The following is a 24,524-nucleotide window of genomic DNA, read 5'->3' on the forward strand; positions in this document are numbered from 1 at the left end:
CATTAATAGGAGCAACCAGCACTATTACACTGTTCCCTAGAGTAGTAGTTTTTCACACAATACTGAGCTGTGCTGCAGATCTGCTCACCACAAACTCCGCACAGGCTGGAATTTTGCAAAGACCCAGGAGGAAGTGAATGCAGAATCCCAGATAACCACTGACAGTGACCAAACACAGAAACCACACCTGGCTCAGGATGGCCTTGGGCACAAGGACTGGGCCAGCACTTTGTGTCTGGAAGGAAGCACCAAATGCAGCAGCTTTGTTTCTCTGTCCTTCCCTGTGGGATCTCAGGATCTGAGTCCTGAGGTGCCGGGCCTCCGAGACCACCTTGAGGGGCTCGGGAGTCCTGGAATGTTGCCAGAAGTGTCTGGTGGCTGCACTTTGACCCTACACAGGAGACGACCTGTATGAAGATAGGAGGACTTCACCAGGATGAATGGTGAAGCGATTAGTTAATTAGAGGGTGAGAAACAGGGTTTAGGATTTATGTACAGGGGGGTTTAGAAGAGTAAGATGGAGGAATTGAGGTGTGTCCTGTCCTCCTTCTTCTTCTTCTTCTCCTCCATCTTCTTTAGTGATGGTGGCACTTTCGGATTGGTTATTACTGAAAGTGCACCGAGTTATAAGAATAAATGGTATTGGAGAAAAATGATAAATATTGTACACGTAACAATGGGTATAAAGATAGGTGACTGCCCCGGAGGGCAGACAGTGTGCTCATGGCTGGCTGCTGAGCAGATCTCTGTTCGGCTGAAAGAAAATCTTTTAGATAAACAATTAATAAACATAAAAACCGAAAGAAGAACTGAAGCCTCTTCTCGTCCTTCGATACGCTGGCTGCCCCAAGGCCACCTCGGGCCTTTCCAGGCCCCTCAAACAGCCGAGATAACCGAACACTTCCCCAGCACCTGCTTCTGATATCAGAGGCCAAGAACTGAGCAAAGCCCACTGGCCTCCCCCTGTGGCTGCCACTGCCACAGCCAAACTGGCACAGACTCTGTAGGTTTTTCATACAAGGAAGCTGTAACTTTCATTAATTTTATTTTTTTTTCGCCTAAAGAGAAATAGGAAAGGAAGTAAGAATTCTTTCCCACTATGCAACCTTGACACTGGTAAGTACAAGTCTATTAAGTCACCAGATTTCTTTCATAAAAGAGGATTCACTTCAATTCAAATCAAATCAAATCAGATCTTTACTGTGCAATTTCAATTATGTTTAAATCTATCACCCCATAAAAAGCCCAGCCATGAATCACTGAGCAGGAATGGCATAAATCAGCTTGTTCAGCTGCTTCAGTACTTTGGTATTTAAGGATTTTCAACATTTTATTTTGTTAAAGGAAAACTAAAACATTTTAAAGGATTTGTTTTATACTGCTATTGTTCTCAGATTAGCAGCAGCAGAAATATTTAAAGAACTGATTAGGAGGCTGCTATTACAGCAAGCAAACACTGGAAGAGTTACTGCAGCTTCAATATAATCCTTAGGGAATGTTTCTATTTGCATTCAGACACGGCTAGGTGGAATATGACTGTACATTTCAGAGGCTAAGTTGATTTCTCAGTGCTCTATTTCAAAATCAGTCATTAGAGCCACAATTTGTTTGGTATAATCAGTCAAAAGCATAATTATCTCCTCAGGCAGAGATGTCAAGTGACCATGTTATCCAATCCACACAAATTTCAATGGGCCACTCAAACCACAAAGTTATTGCAGCTGAATGAAACTGCTCCACAATCTCCTCACACAATTATTCTCCAGGTAGCATTAACATATTAATCAACAAATTCTGTTGATTAATAAGACTTAAATAAGCTACATAAGGAGCCTTGGATTCTTTTGCCCACATTGTAAAATGCTGACATGCAAATTTTTATCTATTGGCAGAAACTCCTTCAGGTGTCCATGCAGATTTAATAACTTTCTTTTTACACAGCATTCCACACTCCAGACTGATTTATGGCAACATTTGGATGACCTGGGAATCAGTTCAACAGCTGATCAATTCTAAAATTTGCAAAAGCATTTTGGGCATTTCCAGCAGATCTTGGGAAAAATTGAACCTTAAAAACCAGCAAAAACCAACCAACAAAACCAGTAAAGGAGGGACAAGGGAAGTTTATGTTTTATGTTACACATGTTTGGTTGAAGAACCTGGCAGGAAAGCAATCACCAACACATCCCAACATAAAAATTAGCTCCCAGTTCTCATCCTCCCAGTATGACACACCATGCTGAAGCTAAAGGGTGCTTGTGCCTGAAAATCTGTCCATTTTTCAAAACACTACAATCACCTGGTAAAAGAAGTCTTAAATATAAGATAGGGCTAAACTAGTTAGTCATTTATTTAACACTGCAGAAATGGCAGTGATTCTTTTGTGATAAATTAATTAATTTCCTACATTTATCTCATTTAATTCACCCAGCAGTTTGCAGCTGAAAGATAAAGTGAGAATATTTAGAAGTGCACTTCACTGTCACAGACACTTGTACCTTTTACATATTAATTGGCCTGGCACTACTGGTTCAAAGGACAGCAGAAACTTCTGTGTTTCCATTTCCAGAGACCTAAAGCCCAGCAAGGTAGTTGAGAAAAGTGACAGAATTTCTGTATGCTGTAAACTCCAAATTGAGCTGCTAAGGGGCAATATAATTTATTGTCAATACTATCTAGTAAGCATTCAAAATCAAAAGGCAGCTTTGCTTTATCTTAGGAAGCACAATATTTTGGCCATCCCAGCTTGGCACAGGGATTTTATTCAGATAAGGTGACAACATAAAAAAAAAACTCTTAAAAACCCAAACCAACTTCTTCTTTGAATAAAAATAGATAGTTTAATTAGGTTGCTGTTGGCTACATTTAAATCACATTTAATATTAAATTAATCTGTATTAAAATATGTACAAATAATGATGTAATGATACATAACCTCTATGTATTTGTTACAACACATGAAAACATTGAAGTCACAGTGAATTCAGACAAACACTTCAAGCAGAAGAGCATTCCACATGTACACATTTACACAGCAGGGTGAGGCCAAGGAGCCATTTCATGACCAAAGTAAAATGAAATCTGCAATGGAACAGGATAAGCTACTCTGTCAATATTTACAGTGCTACACTACACAGAGTTATCACAGTGCTTCAGCCTCCTTCCAGGAAAACTATTCCCAGAGTCAAGCTACAAGTGACAATACAGTATCACAGTGCATGACTAAAAAGGCTTTATTGATGCTGGCATTCCCTGGATTTTTCATTTGGTATTTGGCAGTTGCTCAGTATTTGGATTTTAAAAACCCTGAAATCTAAAAACTCCTCTCACAAAACAAGTCTTTCAATTAAACTACAAGACTTCAATCTGATAATACTAAAAAACATTTTCAGCATTCTAGAACCTCAAGAAGAGTTTCAAATAGTTGGATTAAAAAAATAAAAAGCATTCAAGACAATTTTAAAAGTACAATTGAACAGTAATATAAATATGGAATTTCAAAACCTATTTTTTGTTATCAGTCAACAACTGAACATCACAAGAGTACATCTACTAATAAAAGCAGGTTTGATAAATAGAAATCCAATGTACAAATACCAGGTGACAGCATTTGCCATTAGCAGGGTAGGATGTTTAGACAAAGATGTGCTCAGTATCTCTGTGCTGAGATCAAAATCCTTTTGACCTCCCAAAAGGCATTAAAACACCAGTCCAGGCCTGTACCAGTACCTAAGACCCACCAAAACTGCAGCACCAGGAACTTTGGAACATCCAAAACCATTTCAGAGGGTCTCATCCTCAGCTTCCAGCACAAGGAGCCAAAAGGCACCACTGCATGACAAGAGCAGAAGACAAAACAATCAGTAGTCAGGGGGTAAAGAAAGGAACAAATGGATGTAGAAATCCTGTGAGCCATGCATGCCTCTGCTGTCTAACAAGCTGCTTTGGACCAGTGTGCAGCTACTTGACAACCACAAATAAATTCTTACATCCCCGTCTCTGCTCCAGGTAGAAACTGCACACCAACCTAGGCTACAACCCTCAAATGCAAATTCTGCATTAACATCAAAGCCAGTGGCACTGCTGTGGCCAAAATTCCATCCTGAGCTCAAAGAAGCCATCAGAATTAAATGTCAGTAACAGAGGATCAGCTACAATTAACTAATATTTCTCACAACACAAACTCCTTTTCCACCATGAGTTAAAGAGGCACAAAAAGTTAGGAACAATGACAGAGAAGCTCAGGGATGATGAAACTTAAATAAATCTCTTAAGGATGAAAAAATTTTGCTTTCACATTGTCTGCCTCCTCCTCCGCCAAAGGAAAACAGTTGTCTCTGTAAGAAACTCTCAGTTTCAATTTATATTTTCACTAAAAGTTGCCATATTTTACAAAAATACTCTACAGATAGTGGCAGGTTACTTGATTTATAATAATTTTTAAAGTAATCCTTACAGTGCCTTACCTTTAAGACAAGAGAGAAATGAGTGCATCCAGAAACTTGCTCCGATCTTCTGTTTTCAATTCAATTACTAAAAGATGAAATATTTTATTACAGGATGCAAATAACTGACAGATATACCAGATATCACCAGAAGATATACCAGGTATCTTCTCTTGAAGAACAATAAGCCTGAGTATACCAATTTATATTTTTACCCATCTTTAAGAAGGAGAAGCAATTTGGACAAAATGCAAAGGACATTGTTTATTTTGTGCTTAAATATTAGCAAACTAATTCGCAGGTGCTTGTCAGCATGATATTTTCTGAAAAATCCCTTTGTCAGGATTTTTCTCCTGAGAAGCCTCAGAGGAAAAGAAAACCAATAATTATCTGCTGCTGTGGAATATAACAGGTGCATCTTTGCTTGGTCCATGTTGGTTGTTTTTAATTAATGGCCAATCACAGTCAGCTGGCTCGGGCTCTCTGAGTGTCACGAGCTTTTGTTATCATTCCTTTCTATTCCTTGCCAGCCTTCTGATGAAATCCTATTCTTTTTGTATAGTTTTATTATATAATTTTTTTTAATATAATATATATCATAAAATAATAAATCAGCCTTCTGAAACATGGAGTCAAGATTCTCATCTCTTCCCTTGTCATGGGAATGAGCACCACAACAGGTGCTCACCTCACAACAGAGCAGGCACTTCTAAATCTAAGAATATTTCTGCATATGTTCAACATGCATAGACTGATATTGTTTAAAAAGCCTCTTTTTTTGAGCATGGGCAAGATAGGCTGATTTCACTGCTAAAGTATCCCATCAATACCATGCTGCTAAATTTAAAGCCTTCACAGACAACATCATGGGCTGTGAAGGGCACATGTGCAAACTGCCAGGGCATGCAGAACAGACTGTCTGAGAAAGCCAGGCTGGGTGCCCTGTGCTTTGTGTCAGGGCTGGGTGCCCTGTGCTTTGTGCACGGGCTGGGTGCCCCGTGCTCTGTGCCAGGGCTGGGTGCTGATTTGTGCACAGGCTGGGTGCCCCGTGCTCTGTGCCAGGGCTGGGTGCCCTGCGCTTTGTGCACGGGCTGGGTGCCCCGTGCTCTGTGCCCGGGCTGGGTGCCCCGTGCTCTGTGCCCGGGCTGGGTGCCCCGTGCTCTGTGCCCGGGCTGGGTGATGATTTGTGCCCGGGCTGGGTACCCCGCGCTCTGTGCCAGGGCTGGGTGATGATTTGTGCCCGGGCTGGGTACCCCGCGCTCTGTGCCAGGGCTGGGTGCCCCGTGCTCTGTGCAGAGGGAGGCAGGCTCTGAGCCCGGCCGAGCCTCCCGCGGGCCGCGCCAGCACCGCCCCCTGCGGGCCCCGCTACTCACTGGACATCTGGAAGTGGTTGTGCAGCGTCCGGGAGCTCGTGCTCTCCGCAGCCTTCTCGAAGGCTCTTCCAAAAAAGCTGAGGCAGGAGCAGAAATAGGGATGAGTGTCACGGGAAAAGGATGTTTACTGAGGTAGAAGCAAGGAACTTTCTCCTGGCTGAGAGGTGGAAATGGATTCCAGATGTTTTTACAGGTGCTGTGTATTCAACACACACCTTGCTCATTCGCTTGCAAAAGTTTTTACATTGGAGGCTTTTAGAAATGAAGTCATGGGCCGTGTAGTCAACTATTTCCCTCTTTTAAGACGGAAGGAAAAGAAAAACCTTGCAAGGATTGCAAGATTCTGCTTGAAGATCTGTATCCTCTCTCAAAGTGCCCCATGCACACAGTATGCAGAACGTGTGTTTTTGAGAAGGATACAATTAAAGTCAACATAATCAATGTTAAATAGTACAGGAAAGATGTATTTGCTTCAGAGACAGGTTTAGAACTTGTAAACATTTTTCTTACTTCTTTTTGTCTGAGCTTTCTGTCTCTGGAGGAATCCCCACCATGATCACAGTTCCCTGTTCCACGTCCATGGGTGCAGCCATGACCAGGGGCAGCAGCTTGCAGCGCTTGTTTTTTGTCTGGAAGTCAGAAAATCTCTGTGTTACACAAGGTCAGAAAGCAATTGAATATCAGCTCTCCATGGGAGATAGCATTACAAATAGCCACCCAAGGATACACATTCTGCAGTTCAAAGAATGTGTTTTCTTTACAGGATATCTTAATTCACTGTTCCTTACAGTAAAAGTTACTTTAAGGACTAAAAGAAATTTTAGTTGTGTACTCCCTAAAAACTTACAAAATTACACAAATATGTAGATTTTTATTATCTTAGTAATGAAAACTCAATGCTATGAAGTCTCCAAATAGCTGTCTTCCCTAGAGCAGCATTCACAAATATGCTAAAATCATCCAATCAATCAGCAGAAAAACATTATTAATAGTTTCCTCTAATGTTTTTAATAATCAACTGCAAGTATCTGACAGCACAAGTAGTACTAAACCAGCCAGAAGTTTGTGAGTCAAATGCTTTTGATTTACTTACAGAGCAAACAAAGGATTTCAGTAAGTATTTACTAAGCAGACATAGAGACACTGGTTTGGAGAACAGTTTCACATCTGGTGTGCCCTAGGAAAAGAAGAATTATTTTAATTACAGCCCAAGATGATTCTTACTCTTACTTAGTTTTATTGTCTACTAACAAGTCTAGAAGCTGTGTGTGGCTCAAAGAACACCAACAAGAACCATTTCAATACAGGTTGAGCTCACCCAGCTTTGCAGCAAAGCCCTCTCCCCTTTATGAGGGGTGATTCTGCCTTTGGGAGCTCCCAGCAATGTCAATATTGACCCATCAGAGGACAGCACTGTCCAGAGATATTGGTTCTTTCTTACAGAGTCATTCTTGCTGGGCCAAGCACTTAGGGCAACTGTTATTCAAGGATGATACAGCCAAAAAGGAGTCTCAAATGAGAGCCCAAACACACAATTCTGACCTCCATGAGGGAGCAATAAAGAAATGGCCCCTGGGAAATGACAAGGTTGGTGCAAATACAGCTGGCCACTGTCTGCTGAATGGCACGTAGCTGCTTTTTGGCCAGGTCCAGTCCTTGGTGCAGCTTGTCCAGGTTACCCCTGCCACAAAAAGAATAAAAATAGACTTCCTTAGTACAAAAAAGTTTTTGACATAAAAATTATATCAAAATACTATTCACAGGGATATTTTAATATTTTTCTTCAATAGCTTATGAAGCAAAAATTCATACTTGAGATCCATAATCCCAATACATTTCCCTAAATAAAATTGCAAAATACTGAAGAAGCATTTTTTCAGTACCTGGAGAGACTGTCCAAAGCCTTAATGAAATTAGTTGTTTCAGGCCCCTCTTTCTCTATGTTCTCCATGAGAGAAGTTGTTGCATAAACTATGTCACTTGCTGAGAACTTGTTCTTAAAGCCAAAGTGAATGCTGAAAGTCTGAACTCGCAAATCTTTCATTCTGCAAAATGAAATAAACCAGAAAAGTTCATTAACATTATCAACAGTGACCAGCTGTCTCCCCAGTTTGTTAATCTTAAGCACATGAAGAAAAACCTTATGCTAACATTTGCAACAAATCCAGTGTTACTTTGTCAATCTAAGAATCATATTTTTAAAAACAACATATTAGATCATCTTCATACAAAAATATTTTAATTTAATTGAAAAGTATGTTCAGATAAAACATTTGTATTTAAAACAATTTACCCAAATTTGTTTGCAGATTCTTCAATCATCTCCCGAAGATTTTCTTTCAAAGACACGTCCATGGAATTAAACTTCTGTTTCACTTGTTTCAAGGGCAAACTAAGAACAGGAGGAAAATTTCAGACAGGTATGCCAGAAGAAACAAGTATTTTGCCTTTTTCTCTTAGGACTTTTAAAATTATTAGATGATTTAACAAGGTTAAGTCTGGCTAAACTTGCATGCATTTGTTATTTCAGTCATTGAAAAGTGAATACAAGGAAGCAGAGGTTACTTTACTGAGCTGCCATTCCATAAAAGCATAGAGCAAATGTTCCTTGTAAACCAATACACAAGTTGTGTAACTCAGAGACACTGCCACCTATTCAGAGCCCCACAATCATATTTAAAAGCTGACAGCTTGAGTACTTGCCAGCTATATTCTGAATATTTTCCTGTAAGTCATTAAAAAAAAAAGATCCAAATTTTTATAACTCACCCCATGTCAGCTAAAAACTCCTGGAGCCTCTTCTGCCCTTGCACAGACCAAAGCTTGAGGCTGGCAGAGGTGTAGCAGGTGTTGCAGAGACTTTCATAGAGAGACCAGTGCTGGTACAGTGCCAGGCGCAGGCTGAGCAGGAGTTAAGGCAAACAACTGCAAACACAAAAACCCCTGACCCTACAAACTCCACGAGCAGGAAGGGATTCAGCTGCCCTTACATATTGCATAAAGTGCAGTGAGAAGCTCAGGTGATGTAACCCAAGAGTAGCAATGGTGACTTGTAAGCAGTTCTGAAAGGTTAAACTGAACTGAAGCCCCACGAGCAGCTGGAACAGAGATTCACCCACTATAAAACATTTCCCTTTATTTTATTTCCACTCTAAGCAGAGATGGTGCTGGCATCTTTTTCCCCTAGATAAAAACTCCAGAGGGTTCAGCCCAGACCTTCTTTAAGGATACTCATACTCAAATGCAATTCTCATGCAGTCAATGGACAGGGAATGCTCCTCGTCCTCGTTGCGGTGGTTGTGGCGCGAGACGTGGCGCTGCAGGACCCCGATGTCCGTCACGTACTTCATCCTGCAACACAAACACTGCCGCCTCACCTGCTGCCTGCAAAGCTTTCTTCTTGATTACAAGAAAATAAAAATGCTTCCTAAAGTCTGCAGCATGAAAATTGTAGACACATGTTTAAACCCTCTCAACTCATTAAATACTGTTTTTCAACATTCTTCTTTTTACCCAGGCTATTAAAATTAAAGAACCAAAACCCCCAACCAAACAAAAACAACCCATCAAAAAGCCACAACCAAAACAAAAAGAAAACCACAAAAAACCCAAAACAAAACAAAACAATACTACAAAACCAAACAATAGACTGACCAAAGAAATCAGAAATATCTTGTAGCATATTACAAGATAAGTGTAATATACTATTACACTTATCTATTTGAAAATGTTCATGTATTAGTAACAATATAACATGAGAATTTGAGTCTGCAGATGTAATGCTAGAATTCTGATCATATCTAGTAGGAAATAAAAAAAGAGGAAAAAAATATCTTAAACTTGTTATCTAAAACCGTAAAAGAACCTTGAGGATACAAAACACACACAAAAGTTTCTACCTTTAAAAAAGCTGTATCAAGTTCATGCTCAGGTAAACTACCATTAAACACAATTTCCTCCCAGATTAGAAGTGATTGATTTATAATTTTGTGAAAAACAAAGTTAGCTTAAAAATTATAAATTACAGAAAATTATTTTTTAAATATATATCTTCCTAACTTTGGAAGGCAACAGATCACGTTCAGGCATTTATATATTTAATATCACTGTTAATTACTTATATCTGTTACAATAATACCCTTATGTTTCCTGATCTCTACTAATTGCTGCTAGTTACTCCCAAAAATAAAATTTTAAAAGATAGACAAATAAATATAAAAGATTAATAATAAAAGAATAAACTTTAAAAAAAAACTTTCTTACTGCGTGATTTTATCTTGGACCCACTGATCTGTTAGGCCAACAATAGCCCACCTAAAGTTTTTGGAAGAAAAGAAATAGAAAAAAAATGTTAAACATACAAATATTCTGTAGAGTATATTATATTTAACCCTCTAAGTATGTAATAGAGCAAATCAGAAGCATTGCTTACCAGCAGTACAGAGAAGTAAATAACAAAGTTATCTACTTTATTATTCCCTCTTTTGCAGACAGACACCTATAGTACCAATCTCCTTTTTTCCATGCAAAATCTGTTGTTTTTAATTAATTTACACAGATGCATCCTCTATTTGAAGACAAGTATCCACCCCCAAAAGAAACTGGAATCTCATAGAACAACAAAATAATTTTGGGAAACCACGCCTGCCTTTGTGGCAGGTTTAAGCTTCCAATCTCTACAGAAAATGATGATGGGAACCTACCACAACATGTCATTCAAATCCTTAGACATGATCCATGCCAGATCAAACATCACCATTGCAGACTGCAGGAGGGAGAAGCAAAAAGACAAATGAGCACAAGCCACAGCTCACTAAACAAACACAACAGCTCAATCTGCCAAGGCCTAGCACGCTCCTAAAGCCCAAGCAATCACCCTGCAGTCTGACAATCTGCCAGCCCCTTCCCAAGAGATGAAGCAGAAAGAAAAATATTCTAGAGAGCTCTGTAAACCTGCATTATATAGAAAGCATTATCAATTTTTATTGTTTTATTGTTTAACAATTAAACAATCAATTAAACTAAAACAATTAAATATAAATAATCAGAGAGGTGAAATGACAGAAAATTTGATGCCCTAAGTGCTGTGTTTGGGATATCCTGACACTCTGAAAGACAAAAAAACAACATCCCTACATGCTCAAGCCTTTTTGTGACAGTATTTTGTAAATAGATAGTTACCCTTGCAAAGATCTAAAAAAAGCCATAAAACATTAGACTAAGTTAAACTACTTATATATATATATATATATATATATATATATATATACACTGCATCATATATATACAACAATAAGATATAAAAATGCAAGATGCAATAATATTATTATATTGAATGGTATTATTAGACAATTATATAATTGTAATAGATAATTATAACATTGGATATTGCCCAATTACTTTTACACCTTAAAGCTTGATGGCAAACAGAGTTTATACTTACCGAGGTTCCATGGTATTCGTATTGCTCATAATCAAAAAGAATTTCTCGTCTAAAATGGAAAAAAAAAACCAGATTTGACTAAGTGGGGAACTGGTCATTGCAACAAATTAATTAAAAAAAATAATCCAGAAATGGTGATTAATATTTAAATTTCATTTAAACAATTAAAAATATTAAACTTGGGCCAGAAATTGTTTATCTGCAAGGCAATTAGACTTTAGTAATAATGCAGAAACCACACTGAAATGTACTCATAAAGCAAAAAGGAAAAATAATTACATCACTATTCCTCAAATCCCATTTTATCTGATTTGTTCCTGCTCATTCCTATTGACTACAGTGGGATTGTAAAAGTAGAAAACAGAAGGACAAATTTCACCCCAGGACAGACAAGATGAGAATATTACAGCTGTTTGAAGTGAGCCAATGCACCTATTGGTACTCAAATTTTAAATTACTATTTGCAATTTCCTCCATTTAAAGTTTATCTTTATATACTAAATATCTCTCTCACCTTCCTAAACAAAGTTATAACCAAAGCATCTTGCAAATCACAGTTTGTCATCTTGTGTTTGTATTCTTAACACGACTTTAATAAAAAGTGAAAGAAAAAGAAACAACATAAGAAAAACCCATTCACACACCTGCGTGCTTCCCATTCTCTCCTTTGTCTCCTTCTCATTGTCCTCTCTATTACCTCCTGTAAATTAATTTCCAGGATGTTAAAAAGAAAGAAAAAATATTCTAATAGATTAGCATCTAGATACCCCAATTATTAAACTTTAATTTTAAAAATGTAATTAAAATTTTCATTAAAAATATTTCTTCTCGTTTAAAAAATTTGCCATTAATAATATGTAATGAGAAAAGCATTACCAAAAATATTGCCAAGGAGCACACATAAGATTTTTGTGAAATATTTAACAGATCTGAGAAAAGCTTTTGTGTATCTGTAATTTTCTTTTGAATTGGATAGCTTCTTTGGCTAAGGTAGTGCCTTTTCAAATTACTAGGAAAAAAAAGTGCAATGCTAATGGGAAGATAACAAAGATAACATGAAATATTTATTAAATCTAAGGTTGTCTTCATATTTAGTTGTCCCTTAATGTTGCTGGTCCCATGCCTTTTTTTGCTTTTGTAATATAAATAGAAAATATGCTACAAGTAACATGGCAAATTTCATGTGCACATTTAATAAACTTTTGTGAGTTGACTGCTACAAGCACAGATAAAATGCATTGCTCAACTATTTGTGAGCTTGTATCTTCTCAAACAGGTTTTTTGTAAAAGGAGTCAATATCTAAACAAGTTCTACTGCTAGACTGCCAAGCCCACAGCACGTGTTAGGAGATGGATCTCTCCAGTTCACTGATTATACAAAGAATTATGTATAAGTAAGTTCAAACAGGTTTTTTTTTTAATTTAGGGAAAATATTTCTGTGTAGTTCAGACAAATAAATATTTTGTTAATGTGAAACTACCTGTTGTTGTAGATTATTTTTAGATCTTGCCCTTGGATTTGTGACCTAATGGAACACAACTTTTAAATCAAATATAATGATGATGTCAAATAGATGTAATAGCAGAGTTCTCTTTCTTCCTTTCAGAACAGAGCAGAGAACAAACCTCCTCAAATCGTCTGCGCTTCTCCAGGGGCTCTGAGCCACCACTTTCATTCTCTGAGTCCTCTTCCTCCTCCTCCTCCTCCTCATCTCTGAAGATGTCATCGTAAGCAGGAACATCGAGATCATCCTCTTGCTTGACCAACAGCTTAATCTAGCAAGGAGAAAGCTGTACTTTAGAGTAAGTATCTTATTTAGTGAGCAAAATGCTTTCCTACTTAGAAAAGAAATTAAAAATTAATTTAGGCTGTATTAATTTCTTGCATAACAAAACATAACATTGGTTTTTAATACAAATACCACACTGATTTATTGAAAATAAGAGTAAAAACTCATGTTGCTTTGTTAGAGCATTATTGAAAATATTATCCTTTTAATGCTTTTTAAAATAAAATAATTTGTTCTTGATACTTTAAATTCTAGGTGCTGCTAGATGTTGAGAAATAATACATGTCAGATTCTGAAGGGATGTTTATCCTCTGATTTATGGCAGTTTGATTTACAGCAAAAAGATTAACAGGCGCTTACTACTGACAACTGTCACATTGCTAACTTTAGACATTTCACTATTGGAAAAAGGATTTTTTCTGGTCATGTACATTACTACTGCAAATATTTATTTATTAATGCTGCTTTCTGACCTACAAGCTAACATTCTAACCAGTTTTGCAAACACAGAAAAGCACTACACTGCTCACCACCACATTCTGGGGAGGTTTTTATGAAAGGAAAGTTTTACCTGTGTGTCATTGTAAACATTCACTACATTAATTGGTCTGTGACTGTCACATACAAAAAAATAAGTGTCTTCTTCAGGCTGCAAGATTTCCAGGAGGTCTACATTGGCACCACAATTAATAAGAACAAAGTATTTGAACTGCAATGAAAAGCAGAAAAAAAAGAAGCAGCTCATTACTTAAATTGCCAGGAGACATGGAAAACTGAAAATACATTTACAAAACCTACAGAGCAGTCATCATTGCCAAAACTTGTGTTTACTCTCTGATATTTGATGTCTCTGAGGCAGAAATTTTTTTTAAGGCAAAGCACACAAAATTCAAAAATCCCAGAATTCAGGGATGTTGGATATTCAATACCAGCATCTTTATACATCATAATTTGTGCAAACTTCATTTGACTCTATCAACATTATAGCACATCTTTTGGAGGTGATGTTAAAAACTTGACAAGTTTATTACTGGTGGGTTAAATTGTAACCACAGCTTTAAGAAACCACTAATAATAATGAGACTAAGTGTTGATATTTTAAATTGGGAAAGGGAAGCAGTTTATCTTAACAAAAGATGAGCTACAGCTCAAAAATTTTCTAGGATTTTTCACCTGATCTTTATGCTCCAGAAAGGCAGTTTCAAGCTCTTGCCAGCCAGCCACTGGCACGAGTGTGTATTGCACATGGTCACACTGAAACAAAGCCTGCAAGGAAGGAACAGCTGTGAGCAGAGGGGAGGGGAACAGGGAAACAGGGAAACAGCCTCTCTGCAATGCTACACCAGGCTGTGATTGTTCCATGCAAACCCCTAAAATAAAGACATCCCATCCCAAATGACAAATCTGTGTGAGCTCTGAGACTGTGAATCACCAGTCTGCAGTGCCATAACTCATGGAAGCAAAGGCTACAAAGGCAGATTAAAGCTTCCCCCTTTCCCCAGCTCACACCCATGTATAACATCCAGGGTATCCATATTTTCTCATGCTGTCAGCCTGCAGCGACAATGAACCCAGACTTACTTGGAGTATTTTACAAGCACATAATGCATCAACATCTGAAGCAACAAGAAGAAGAACACGCTGTAAAAACAACAAAATAATAGCATTAATAGAGGTGCCAAATAAAGCATGGTGGTACATGAAATGCATAGAACACTGACATCACATAGAGATCATCATAAGCATAAAACAAGATTGCTTCTGAATGGACACTGCAACCAAAATTAACCAGTTTGGATAACTGGCAATATTAAAAACAAGCAACTCCACATACCCAAGATGTTTCAGCTCCTTTAGGGATAAGTAATTACACAGCCTCCTCTGAACCTCACATATTTTTGAAGTTTCACACCGAGTCAAGCCCTACAATTATTTTCATTGTGTTTAGAACGGCCTTCATTTTCAACAGAGATCTGCAATTTTAACTAAAAAAAAATCTGTAGCAAAATCAAGAGCAAGGCAATTCAAGAAAGAAATACTTTCACGTAAATCAAAGTTGGCTGGTGTTATTTTTTGGGAGGGAGGGACAGGTTGGTTGGTTCAGCTTTTCTTTGTTTTGTGAATGTTGTTTTATGTTTTAGGGAAAGGGTGTTTTGAGATTTTACTCACAACTGGAGAAATTAAGATAAATGCTTCCATTTGCACAGTCCATAATGTAATTTCATTGGTAGAAATGTCCAAAGATTGTCCAACAAAAGCTTCACCACCTTACCACAGGGAACGGAGTTAAGCAAACCCTGGGTTCAGAATACAAGTGGCAAACAGATGTGCTACATGATTGCAGGAAAACCATTAAAGATCGCAGAAAACAGTATTTAGTGTCTGGGGAAATAACACCAAAACGGCTAGAAAGATATTAAACTAAACTAAACTAAAGTTCAGAGATGTCATTGTTAAGCATGAGATCCAGAACACACAAAAACACTTTTGCAGAAGGAGGCGAACAGTCAGTGAAATTCCTGGCGAGACCTCACGGCGCTGACGCTGCTTTGTCCCGGTTCCCAAGGGCAGGAAAGGGGAAAAACACCCGGGAAAGCGATTTTTACCACCCAGGAAAGCGATTTTTGCCCATCCGAGTGACTGCCGGACCCCCGCCCTCAGCGCGGCCGCCCGGCCGGTGCTCCCCGCCGCCGACCCCCGCCCCGCAGTTCCCGGAGCGGGGCCGGCACCGCCCCAGAGCACCGCAGCCCTTCAGCCGGTTCGCCTCAGCAGCCGTGGGCAGACCGGGGACGCCCCACACCGACCCTACGCCGTGAGGCGGCGGGAAGCGCGGCAGCCCAGAACGGGGAGAGCCCCGGGAGAGGCCGCTCGGGGTGCTGCCCCGGCCGGTCACGGCGCGCTGCCCGCACCTGGGTGACGATCACATCGTAGAACTCCCGGCGGCAGTCGGACACGAACATGGCGGGAACGGGCGCGCGCGGCGGGAACGGGCGGCAGCCGCAGGCCTCGCCCGCTCAAACTGGGCGCCAAAGCAGCGCCGCGTCTCATTGGTCTGCGCCTCAAGAGGCGCTGGCCAATAGGAACGCCCTCACCCCGCCTCTGCAGGGCGATCTGCCCAATCTTTTCCGGGGCTTCGCCAATAGGATGCGGAGACGGCGGTGACGATCAGCGCTGCTGGCCAATCCCGAGAGAGCTCCAGCCGGAAGCACCCTGCTGGGTATTGTCGCCGTGTCTGCCATCTTTGCTAAGGGCGAGTTGCTTGTTTTGCCAATAAACGGAAGTCAAAGAAGAAGCGGCAGGGCCGCGCCAGCACCCGGTGACCAAAGAGAAGCCGAGCGGGCAGAAGGGACTCCCAGCGATGGCCGCCTCGGAGGGCGCGACGGCCGGGCTTCCGCCCTCACCCGCAATGGCCGGGTGGGCCGGCGGCGCGCGCGGCACTCTGGGAGGGGCGGGGCCGTGGGTGGGGCCCAGCCCAGCCCGTGAGGCGAACGAGCGGCGCTGGCCCGGCCCGGCCCGGCCCGGCCGCCCCGAGCGAGCGCCCGCCGCCGCCGCAGCCATGGTGAGAGCGGGGGCAGCCGGGGAGGGGCCGGGTCACTTCAGGAGCTTTCAGTGGGTGCGGTGACACTTGGTGTGCTGTAGATACTGACGGTCGCGTTCTTCTCTGTGTTGTTTTTTCTCTCTAGTTCTCCTTTAATATGTTTGACCACCCCATCCCCCGGGTGTTCCAGAACCGTTTTTCAACCCAGTACCGCTGCTTCTCGGTATCCATGCTTGCCGGACCTAATGACAGGTCAGATGTGGAGAAAGGCGGGAAGAGTATGTGCATGTTTTATTTTGACTAATAAACTGTTGGCAGAGTGTTTGTGAATAGTGTCGAGTATCGCAGCTTTTGGCCGAGGCAGCGCGAACATTTGAAAACACGGTGACAGAGTACTCAGCAGCTTGGGTCGGGCTCCGAGGAAGGAGGATGAGTCATGTTCCCTTGCACTGCTCGGTAATTAAAAGTGTTTACCAAGTGAGTCGGGGTTTATGAGTATTACAAGGAGAGAGACTTCTTCCATAAAGTTTCTTGTTACAATCTTATATCTAGTGTGAGCCACGGAAGTTTATGATTAAGGAGTTTCTCCTCCCCACCGTGTCGTATTTCATTTAATTTGTATAAAGAAAGTAAAAGATTGGCCAACTTAATTTTCAGGCTGTCTGAATGATGCTATGTTGTTTTGAGTTGGTATGGATTGAAGAGCACCTGTGAGCCCTAACAAATAAAATTAGCTTTGGGAAAAATTTTCTTAAGTAAAAGTAATGTAAAACCTTGTCTTCTCTTTTATTTTTCCCTGATTATAATTCTGAAATCTCCACATAGCAAGATATTTGTCATGACTGATTCTACTGAACTGTCTAAAACTGGATTTTCATATTTTGGGAGCTGCCCTTTTTTTGAAAGAGATTTTAGAGAAAGAAAGAATAAAATTGTGTGTTATGTACTCTTGTATGGATGTACTTTTCCTAATTTTACACTCTTATTCATTTCTGCAGTAATTATGCCACCATCAGCTTTGGATCAACTCAGTAAGTGAATACTTTATTCTGGAATAACAACATCAGAAATAGGAGCAAGTGTGTAGGCAAATACCACAGTATTTTAGTTATCTATTTAAGACACAAATAGACACTGTGATAATAATTAGTATAAAAATTGATTTTGAAGGTATTTTCTCTGTCAGAATTCATGGGTCTTGTCTGCCTTCAAGCACAGCCATCTGAAGTGTTTGGCTCCCTGAGCATTTAAAGTCCTGAATGCAATGACACCCTGGATCTGTGTACCTGCTTTCTCTGTAGCTTTGAGCAGTTGGGATACTGGTGTGAGGGGAATCCTCTCCTATGGTCTGGCCCATTCTCTTGCTGATGTTTGATCTCTGAAAGCAAAAATGTGCTAGGGGCTTTTAACAAACAAAACTCTTTTCTCCTTTCTCACTAGGCCGCCTTAATATTACTTACCCCATGCTGTTCAAGCTGACCAACAAGAACTCAGACAGAATGACTCACTGTGGAGTGCTGGAGTTTGTGGCTGATGAGGGCATCTGTTACCTTCCACACTGGGTGAGCTGCCTCATGCTGGACTGTCAGAACCTGAAAAGTAGGATTAGCAAGTTTCCAAGTTTACTAATAAGGATGTGGAATGTTTCCTGTGCCTGTCTCTGCTGGTCATGTTCTACTACAGCCTTCAGTTCTGGCTCAGGCTCCCTTCTGCAGAAGTTTAACTTAGCAAAGCAGACTGCTTTTGACATGCACCTGACTGTTCTTGCTGAAATTGAATATACACAAGAGCTGATATGTACAGGAGAGATATTTGAAAACATCAGACACATTGATAGGGCTTTGTGTGTTTGTTTCCATTGTTGCAGATGATGCAGAATTTGCTGCTCGAAGAAGGAGGCCTGGTGCAAGTGGAGAGTGTGAATCTGCAAGTTGCTACTTACTCAAAATTCCAGCCACAAAGTCCAGATTTTCTTGACATCACCAATCCCAAAGCTGTGTATCCTTCCTATTCAATTATGGAATAAGGGGAAAAAAAATTCTTCCAAATTGGAATATCAAACAGAGCGAGCTTTTCATGTGTGGCTCATACACTGCCTGTAGTCCATGGCCACTGCTGCTCCTTCTGCAAACAAAAGGGATGGGGAGCTCATGTACAGAGTTGTGGTCAACTGTTGGTACACAGTGTGCTCTGAAGAAGGAGGGGTGTTGGCTTAAAATGTATGATGACTGTAAGGCTTTGATATTTTGCTGAAAACAAATATTTCATCTTAACATACTCCAAAGACTGGAAAATGCATTGAGGAACTTTGCCTGTCTAACTACTGGGGATGTGATTGCCATCAACTACAATGAAAAGGTACAGTGTAGGGTTGAGGGCTGTAGACTAAGTTCAGTTGTTGGATGTTGGTACTAAAACAATCGACCCAGAGCTGTGCAGTGTTTGGACAAGTAATCCCACATGACAGATTTCACAGTTGGCTTTCTATTGGAGGGAAAAAGGAGTCAGCTAAGTCTTTTTCTGAGCTGCTGTTTATGTTTCTTTGGACTCACAAGAAAAAAAATGCTGTTGAAAGTTTTACAAGTCAAAGGAAGGAATTTATCCTAAATTCAGAATTTGTTTTCAAAAATGCAGATTAAAGTATAGTAAGTGCAGCAAGGTGCAGTAATGGGTTCTCTGGCTTCTAAGTTAAAAACTTTTGCTTTTCAGTTCTCTAAAGACTCTGCAGTATTGAGTCCTCCACCTAAGGAATACTTCCTTCAGGTCTGGAGGGAAAGGTTTAGATGAGCTTTCCTTACACACAGTGCAATCTTCAAATGTCTCTGTCTGTTTCAGATCTATGAGCTTCGGGTGATGGAGACCAAACCAGATAAGGCTGTGTCCATCATAGAGTGTGACATGAACGTAAGTCAGGGCTGATGGGGAAAGTCTGCCCTGGCTGTGTCCCCCCAGAGGGGAGGGCACCTGAGCAGTGACAGCTCTGCACACCCAGCCCAGCTGGTGCTGCAAGAAAGGTGCAGTCCCTGGGGTAGGGACAAGGACTCACTTGGGAGTGCTCAGGTGCCTTGGTAACCCCATCTGTGATCCTCATTGGCACTTCATGTACATCAGGTGACTGCAGAGCCCAGAATTTAATGTTTAGCTTTGGCATGTTTCATCTGAGTTTTATTTAATAGCCTTGTCTTTACTCACACTCCAGTGATATTGTGGAGCTGTTTTACTGCTCTGTTTCCATTTCATGCTAAGGTTAATTTCTAGGAGGCTTGGTCTTTTTTACTTCTGAGTTAAAATGTTTAACAACCAAACCTTAGTTCTCTTTAGATCAAATGTAGTGATAATTGTTCATGGAGTTTTGAAGAATAGTAGTATAAAGCTTATGATTTGAAGAATAATATTAATCATAGTTTTTTTTTCATGCTTCTTGTGTAAATAGGTGGATTTTGATGCTCCTTTGGGATACAAAGAACCAGAAAGAAGTGCACAACATGAAGAGTCTGCAGTATGTTAAACTTTTGTTCTTCCAAAATGCATTCCCTAGAAGTCACTATTGATTGTAGGGGAAGTGCCAACATACATTTTTTTATTTAAACAAGTTCCTAGGGGGAAATTTTGCTTACCAGAAGCTTTTGCATGTGTTATTTAGGGGACTGCTGTTTACCAATTGATGTTTTGGGAGAGTGATTGTTCTGAAGTTTTGTTTGGTCAGAAATACTTGAACTGTTTTCATGTTATGTGCATGTGAGAACAGAGACAAAATGAATTTGCTTTTTCCCTCTCAGGATGTGGAGACAGACCACAGTGGATATGTGAGCGATATAGGATTTCGTGTAAGTGCCCTGTTTCTGCTGGTTTCTGAATGCTGTAAAATGGTGAGGGAAAGTTGTGCTGAACAACTGCAAAATATTGGTACCTGTTCTTAGAGATGCTTGTTATTTAACTGGCAAGTGCCTGGGACTGTTTTGTGTAATCACAGCCAGGTGCAGCACGGCCCTCTCTGCAAAGGGCAGATGGGAGACTGAGACAGACCCCTACACCCACAATTCATCAGCTTCTATGTACCAAAAAGAAGCATGCTGAATTGAAAAACTAAATAAAAATTGCTGTAAGATTTTACAGATAAAACATCCTTGTGCAGTGTGCTTTCAAATGCCAGGAGTTCAATTAAAACTGGCTTTGTGTCCACAGGCATTCTCTGGATCTGGGAACAGATTGGATGGCAAGAAGAAAGGTGTGGAGCCCAGTCCCTCACCAATTAAACCAGGGGACATCCGAAGGTATGTCTGCATCATTCACTTGTAAACCAGTGCAGGATCAGTGTTTGGGCAGAGTTTGGTTTTTTCCCTGCTCCTGCAATATAAACAAACTCATTTTGTCATGAGTTTGCCTTAGAAAATAGACTTTCTTATCCACAGGCTGATGGAAACATGCCTATGGCCAACCTTCCACAACAACTCCAGTACTTGATTATTTGCTTCTTCAGAAAATAATTCAGTGGTTTAACTCTGGAATTATTTAGAAATGAAAATGCAGTCAGTGTTGGTGTTACACTGACAGACACAGAAGAGGTCTCTCTGTGTCAGATTCAACAGTATATAAACATAATATTTTTATACTTCTTTTCCAGAGGAATTCCCAACTATGATTTCAAGATCGGTAGAATCACGTTCATTAGGAATTCACGTCCACTGGTCAAGAAGGTGGAAGAGGTAAATAAAGCTGAATCCTCCCCAGCTTTGCACAGAATCAGGACATTAGAACTAAGATCCAAGTTTGTGGTCCCTCTCTTTTTCCCCTTGTTTTTTTTTACAGCATGCTTTCTTTAATAAGTGGCAGTAGTTTAAAATGTTTGAGTCACATGAAGCAGCCTCTGATGTCCTTGTTACTGATGGCAAGAGATTGGCCTGCTGTCAGTTTATTCAGCCAGCTGGCTGAAAGGTCACCAAAATGCTGCTACTTTATTTTCAGGAGGAAAGTGATTTTTATCTAGATTAGGGATGTGAAATGTCTACAGTCAGTGGCTGCTCTGATGGAGTATTCTTGCTAACAATTGTTCAGCTTTCATCACACACAAGCAGTGAGCCAAGAGGTAAAACCTTTTTTCCCTTTCTTTTCCCAGGATGAGTCTGGAAGCCGCTTTATTGCCTTTTCAGGAGAGGGGCAGTCCCTGCGCAAGAAAGGAAGAAAGCCCTAAGCTGTGGTACCTTCAGCTAGTTAGGGGGAAAATAAAATAACAGTTGCAGCATCTTGGATCTTAATAATTGCAGTTGAGAGATCGTTTTACAACACAGGAGCACTTAATACATGTTTTGGTTTCATGTTTAGAGCTGGAGCTGTCAGTTCTGGGAATTTGGAAGAAGCTTTTTGTATGTGTTGTAGAGAGGGGAACCCAGATCTGTGGTACACCTGAGAAGCAAAGCTAGCAAGCCCTACCTTACCAAGGGTCTGGTTCTTAGACTACATCTTCCCCACATCTCCTGAGTGGTGATGATCTCATGTTGCTCTGTGCTTGGTATTTTCCTCCCTTTATATGTATTTTGCCACAATTTCAGATCAGCTTTTTGGTGTGGTGCAAATGAAGGGTGACTTTGGTGTTTAGGATTTTAGTGCAGGGAGTCTCTTTGAGCTTAGCTTCAGGTGTTGGGTTATTAATCATTCTAAGTAAACCCCCTGTAACTGCTTTTTATATTTATAATTAATAACATGCCTTTGAATAGTTCAGATACTATAACGTAGCGTAGCAATCTCTTGGCACATGTAGGGAGAGGAGGGACCCATCTGCACTGCCCGGAGCCGCTTTGGAATGGTGCGAGCGTGTCCTGTGCGCCCTCTCGTCTGCCGGGGAGCGTACCGGGATGCAACCCTGCGCTCTCCTGCGAGCCCGAGTAAAGTTCCTCGTTCCCAGCTGCGTGGCTGTGTGGTGATTTGGGACCGACCGAGGGCCGGGGGATTTTCGGACCGGCCGGGGGCTGCGGGGCGACCCCAGCGCCTCCCCGGGCAGCGCCCGAGCTTGCGGCCTGCGCTGGTCCCGTGCGCCAGCCGCGCAGCCATTGGCTGCCGGGCCGGGACCGCTGTGTGCCGCCCCTCGCCATTGGCTGCCGGAACAGAGCCGCCTCTCGCCATTGGCTGCCGGGCCGGGGCCGCTGTGTGCCGCCCCTCGCCATTGGCTGCCGGAACAGAGCCGCCTCTCACCATTGGCTGCCGGGACAGAGCCGCCCTTCGCCATTGGCTGCCGAGCCGGGGCCGTTCTATGCCGCTCCTCCCCATTGGCCGCGGATGCCGCCGTAGGCGCGGTGAGCACTGACGGCGGGGGCAGCATGGAGGGCACGGGCAGCTCCTGGAGGGTGAGCGGGAGCGGGGCCGGGGAGCATCGGGGTCGGGCGGGTGGCGGGACTCGGTTCAGCCCGGCCGGACTCGGTTCAGCCCGGCCATGTCCGTCCGCAGCCGCCGCGCTCGTGCGAGGATTACTGGGGGGAGTGGAAGCATTGCCGCGGGCTGCGCCACGCCTTCCACCACTACTACGCGCACGGGGAGCTGCCGGAGTGCGGCCGCTGGCGGGAGGACTACGAGGCCTGCCGAGCCTGGGAGAGGGACCGCTCCCCCGCCGCGCAGGTACCGGCCCCGGCCCCGCTCCTGGTCCCGGTCCCGGCCTCCCGGGGCTCTTTGGGCCGGGGCTGCTGGCACTGAAGCCCCGCGGCTGTTGGGGAGGGTTTGGAAATGCCGGAGGTGGGTCGGGTTGTCTTAAAATCCAGTGAAGGAACCAGGGAGAATTTTCAGTTTTCAGCTGTAAACGCTCTTGTTTCTGTTACTGTGACATTTCCTTCCTAAAAGGGAAATCAGCCACCTTACAGAGCAAAGGCATCGCTGGTGTGTCTGGAAAAGCCCCTGGCCCCAGCCCCGCGGGCACTGGACACCCCCAGCCCTGCAGCGCAGGCTCCGGCCCAGCTCCTCCCTCCCGCCGGCCAGGACAGCTTCGGGCGAGTTTCCTTTGTAACTTAGGAGCCAGAGGCAAAATACAATATTATTTAGTTAAAAACGTATGTTCTGGCTTACTTAGATAACATTTAGTCCTTCTGCTTAAGCATAATTTTTTATTTCTTCTTTTATCTCAGATGTTCACAGCAGGAAATCAGCACGGTATGAGTGGAACATCCAACACTATTACTGAAATTTTTTTTTTCCTGTATTTCAGGAAGCTTTGTGCAAGAGTGAAAGAGCTCGAGTTATGGAAAAACAGAAATATGCTCCAGTGTGGAAGCTCAGGAAGAGCCCACCATCTGACTGGTATCTACCACTTGACCATGACAAATCAAATTGACAAGACTGTTTTCTGTGTTTGGTCATTAACATAATACACAATTCAGAATTATGCTTTTTTTTTTCCCTTCTGCATCATCTTGAAGTTATTCAACTGTACCTCTGCCGTACAATACTTTAGCACTTACTCAAAAATTCTGAAATTTTATTTAAACACTGAATATTTTTAAAGGGAGATTTGAAGTGCCTAATTTGGTTGTGGTCTTTTAGTGTTGACTTACATAGCAGGATTTCATTTCAGCAGGCACTTTTCAATTAATGCATACATGCTCTAGCTATGAAGGCCTCTTGCCCTACCAGCTGGCATGAGCACTTCTGGAACAGGGTACCCACCCCAGGCCTGCCAAATGGGGGGGGGGGAAAACAAGGTGGGACTCTTTCTTGCTGGCTCAGGACAATCCCTAGCACTGGCATTTAAAGACATTTCCCAGAATCAGGGTTGTGGTGGTTGAAGAGCTTCTCACCTGTGGGCTGCACACCCTGGAACTGCTCTCCAGTGGTGCTGTGTGTTGTGGGACTATTCAGAACTACTCAAAAATAAAGTTTTAAACAAATGCAGAGAGAGATCTGGTTTGTATTGGGGCAAACCACAGAAACGTGGTTGCAACAGTTACATGGCAA

The 24,524-nt window shown here is 41.8% G+C and overlaps 3 protein-coding genes across 3 annotated transcripts; 2 read left to right on the top strand and 1 right to left on the bottom strand.

The window, feature by feature from the left end:
* Positions 1 to 1,842: 1,842 nt before the first annotated feature.
* Positions 1,843 to 16,473, bottom strand: CDC45 (cell division cycle 45). The gene is made up of 19 exons (XM_005488904.4): positions 15,961 to 16,473; positions 14,633 to 14,692; positions 14,225 to 14,317; positions 13,623 to 13,760; positions 12,888 to 13,037; positions 11,906 to 11,961; positions 11,262 to 11,310; positions 10,522 to 10,583; positions 10,082 to 10,132; positions 9,050 to 9,169; positions 8,588 to 8,719; positions 8,112 to 8,210; positions 7,702 to 7,863; positions 7,361 to 7,499; positions 6,912 to 6,995; positions 6,329 to 6,447; positions 5,819 to 5,895; positions 4,467 to 4,533; positions 1,843 to 3,831 (listed from the first exon to the last, which is right to left on the bottom strand). The coding sequence occupies exons 1-18, from the start codon at positions 16,009 to 16,011 to the stop codon at positions 4,469 to 4,471; spliced, it is 1,707 nt and encodes a 568-aa protein (XP_005488961.2). The 5' UTR covers positions 16,012 to 16,473; the 3' UTR covers positions 1,843 to 3,831; positions 4,467 to 4,468.
* Positions 16,451 to 22,494, top strand: UFD1 (ubiquitin recognition factor in ER associated degradation 1). The gene is made up of 12 exons (XM_005488901.4): positions 16,451 to 16,610; positions 16,735 to 16,867; positions 17,588 to 17,620; positions 18,030 to 18,151; positions 18,457 to 18,587; positions 18,875 to 18,947; positions 19,425 to 19,493; positions 20,023 to 20,088; positions 20,369 to 20,416; positions 20,775 to 20,863; positions 21,214 to 21,295; positions 21,706 to 22,494. Exons 1-12 carry the CDS (start codon positions 16,458 to 16,460, stop codon positions 21,778 to 21,780), a joined length of 1,074 nt encoding a protein of 357 aa, XP_005488958.2. The 5' UTR covers positions 16,451 to 16,457; the 3' UTR covers positions 21,781 to 22,494.
* A 278-nt stretch (positions 22,495 to 22,772) lies between these two features.
* C18H22orf39 (chromosome 18 C22orf39 homolog) lies at positions 22,773 to 24,259 on the top strand. Its single transcript, XM_074554136.1, has 3 exons — positions 22,773 to 22,930; positions 23,031 to 23,198; positions 23,779 to 24,259. Exons 1-3 carry the CDS (start codon positions 22,904 to 22,906, stop codon positions 23,902 to 23,904), a joined length of 321 nt encoding a protein of 106 aa, XP_074410237.1. The 5' UTR covers positions 22,773 to 22,903; the 3' UTR covers positions 23,905 to 24,259.
* The last annotated feature ends 265 nt before the right edge of the window (positions 24,260 to 24,524 follow it).

Source organism: Zonotrichia albicollis, chromosome 18 (assembly GCF_047830755.1).
Source record: "Zonotrichia albicollis isolate bZonAlb1 chromosome 18, bZonAlb1.hap1, whole genome shotgun sequence".
In the NCBI taxonomy this organism is placed as follows: domain Eukaryota; kingdom Metazoa; phylum Chordata; class Aves; order Passeriformes; family Passerellidae; genus Zonotrichia; species Zonotrichia albicollis.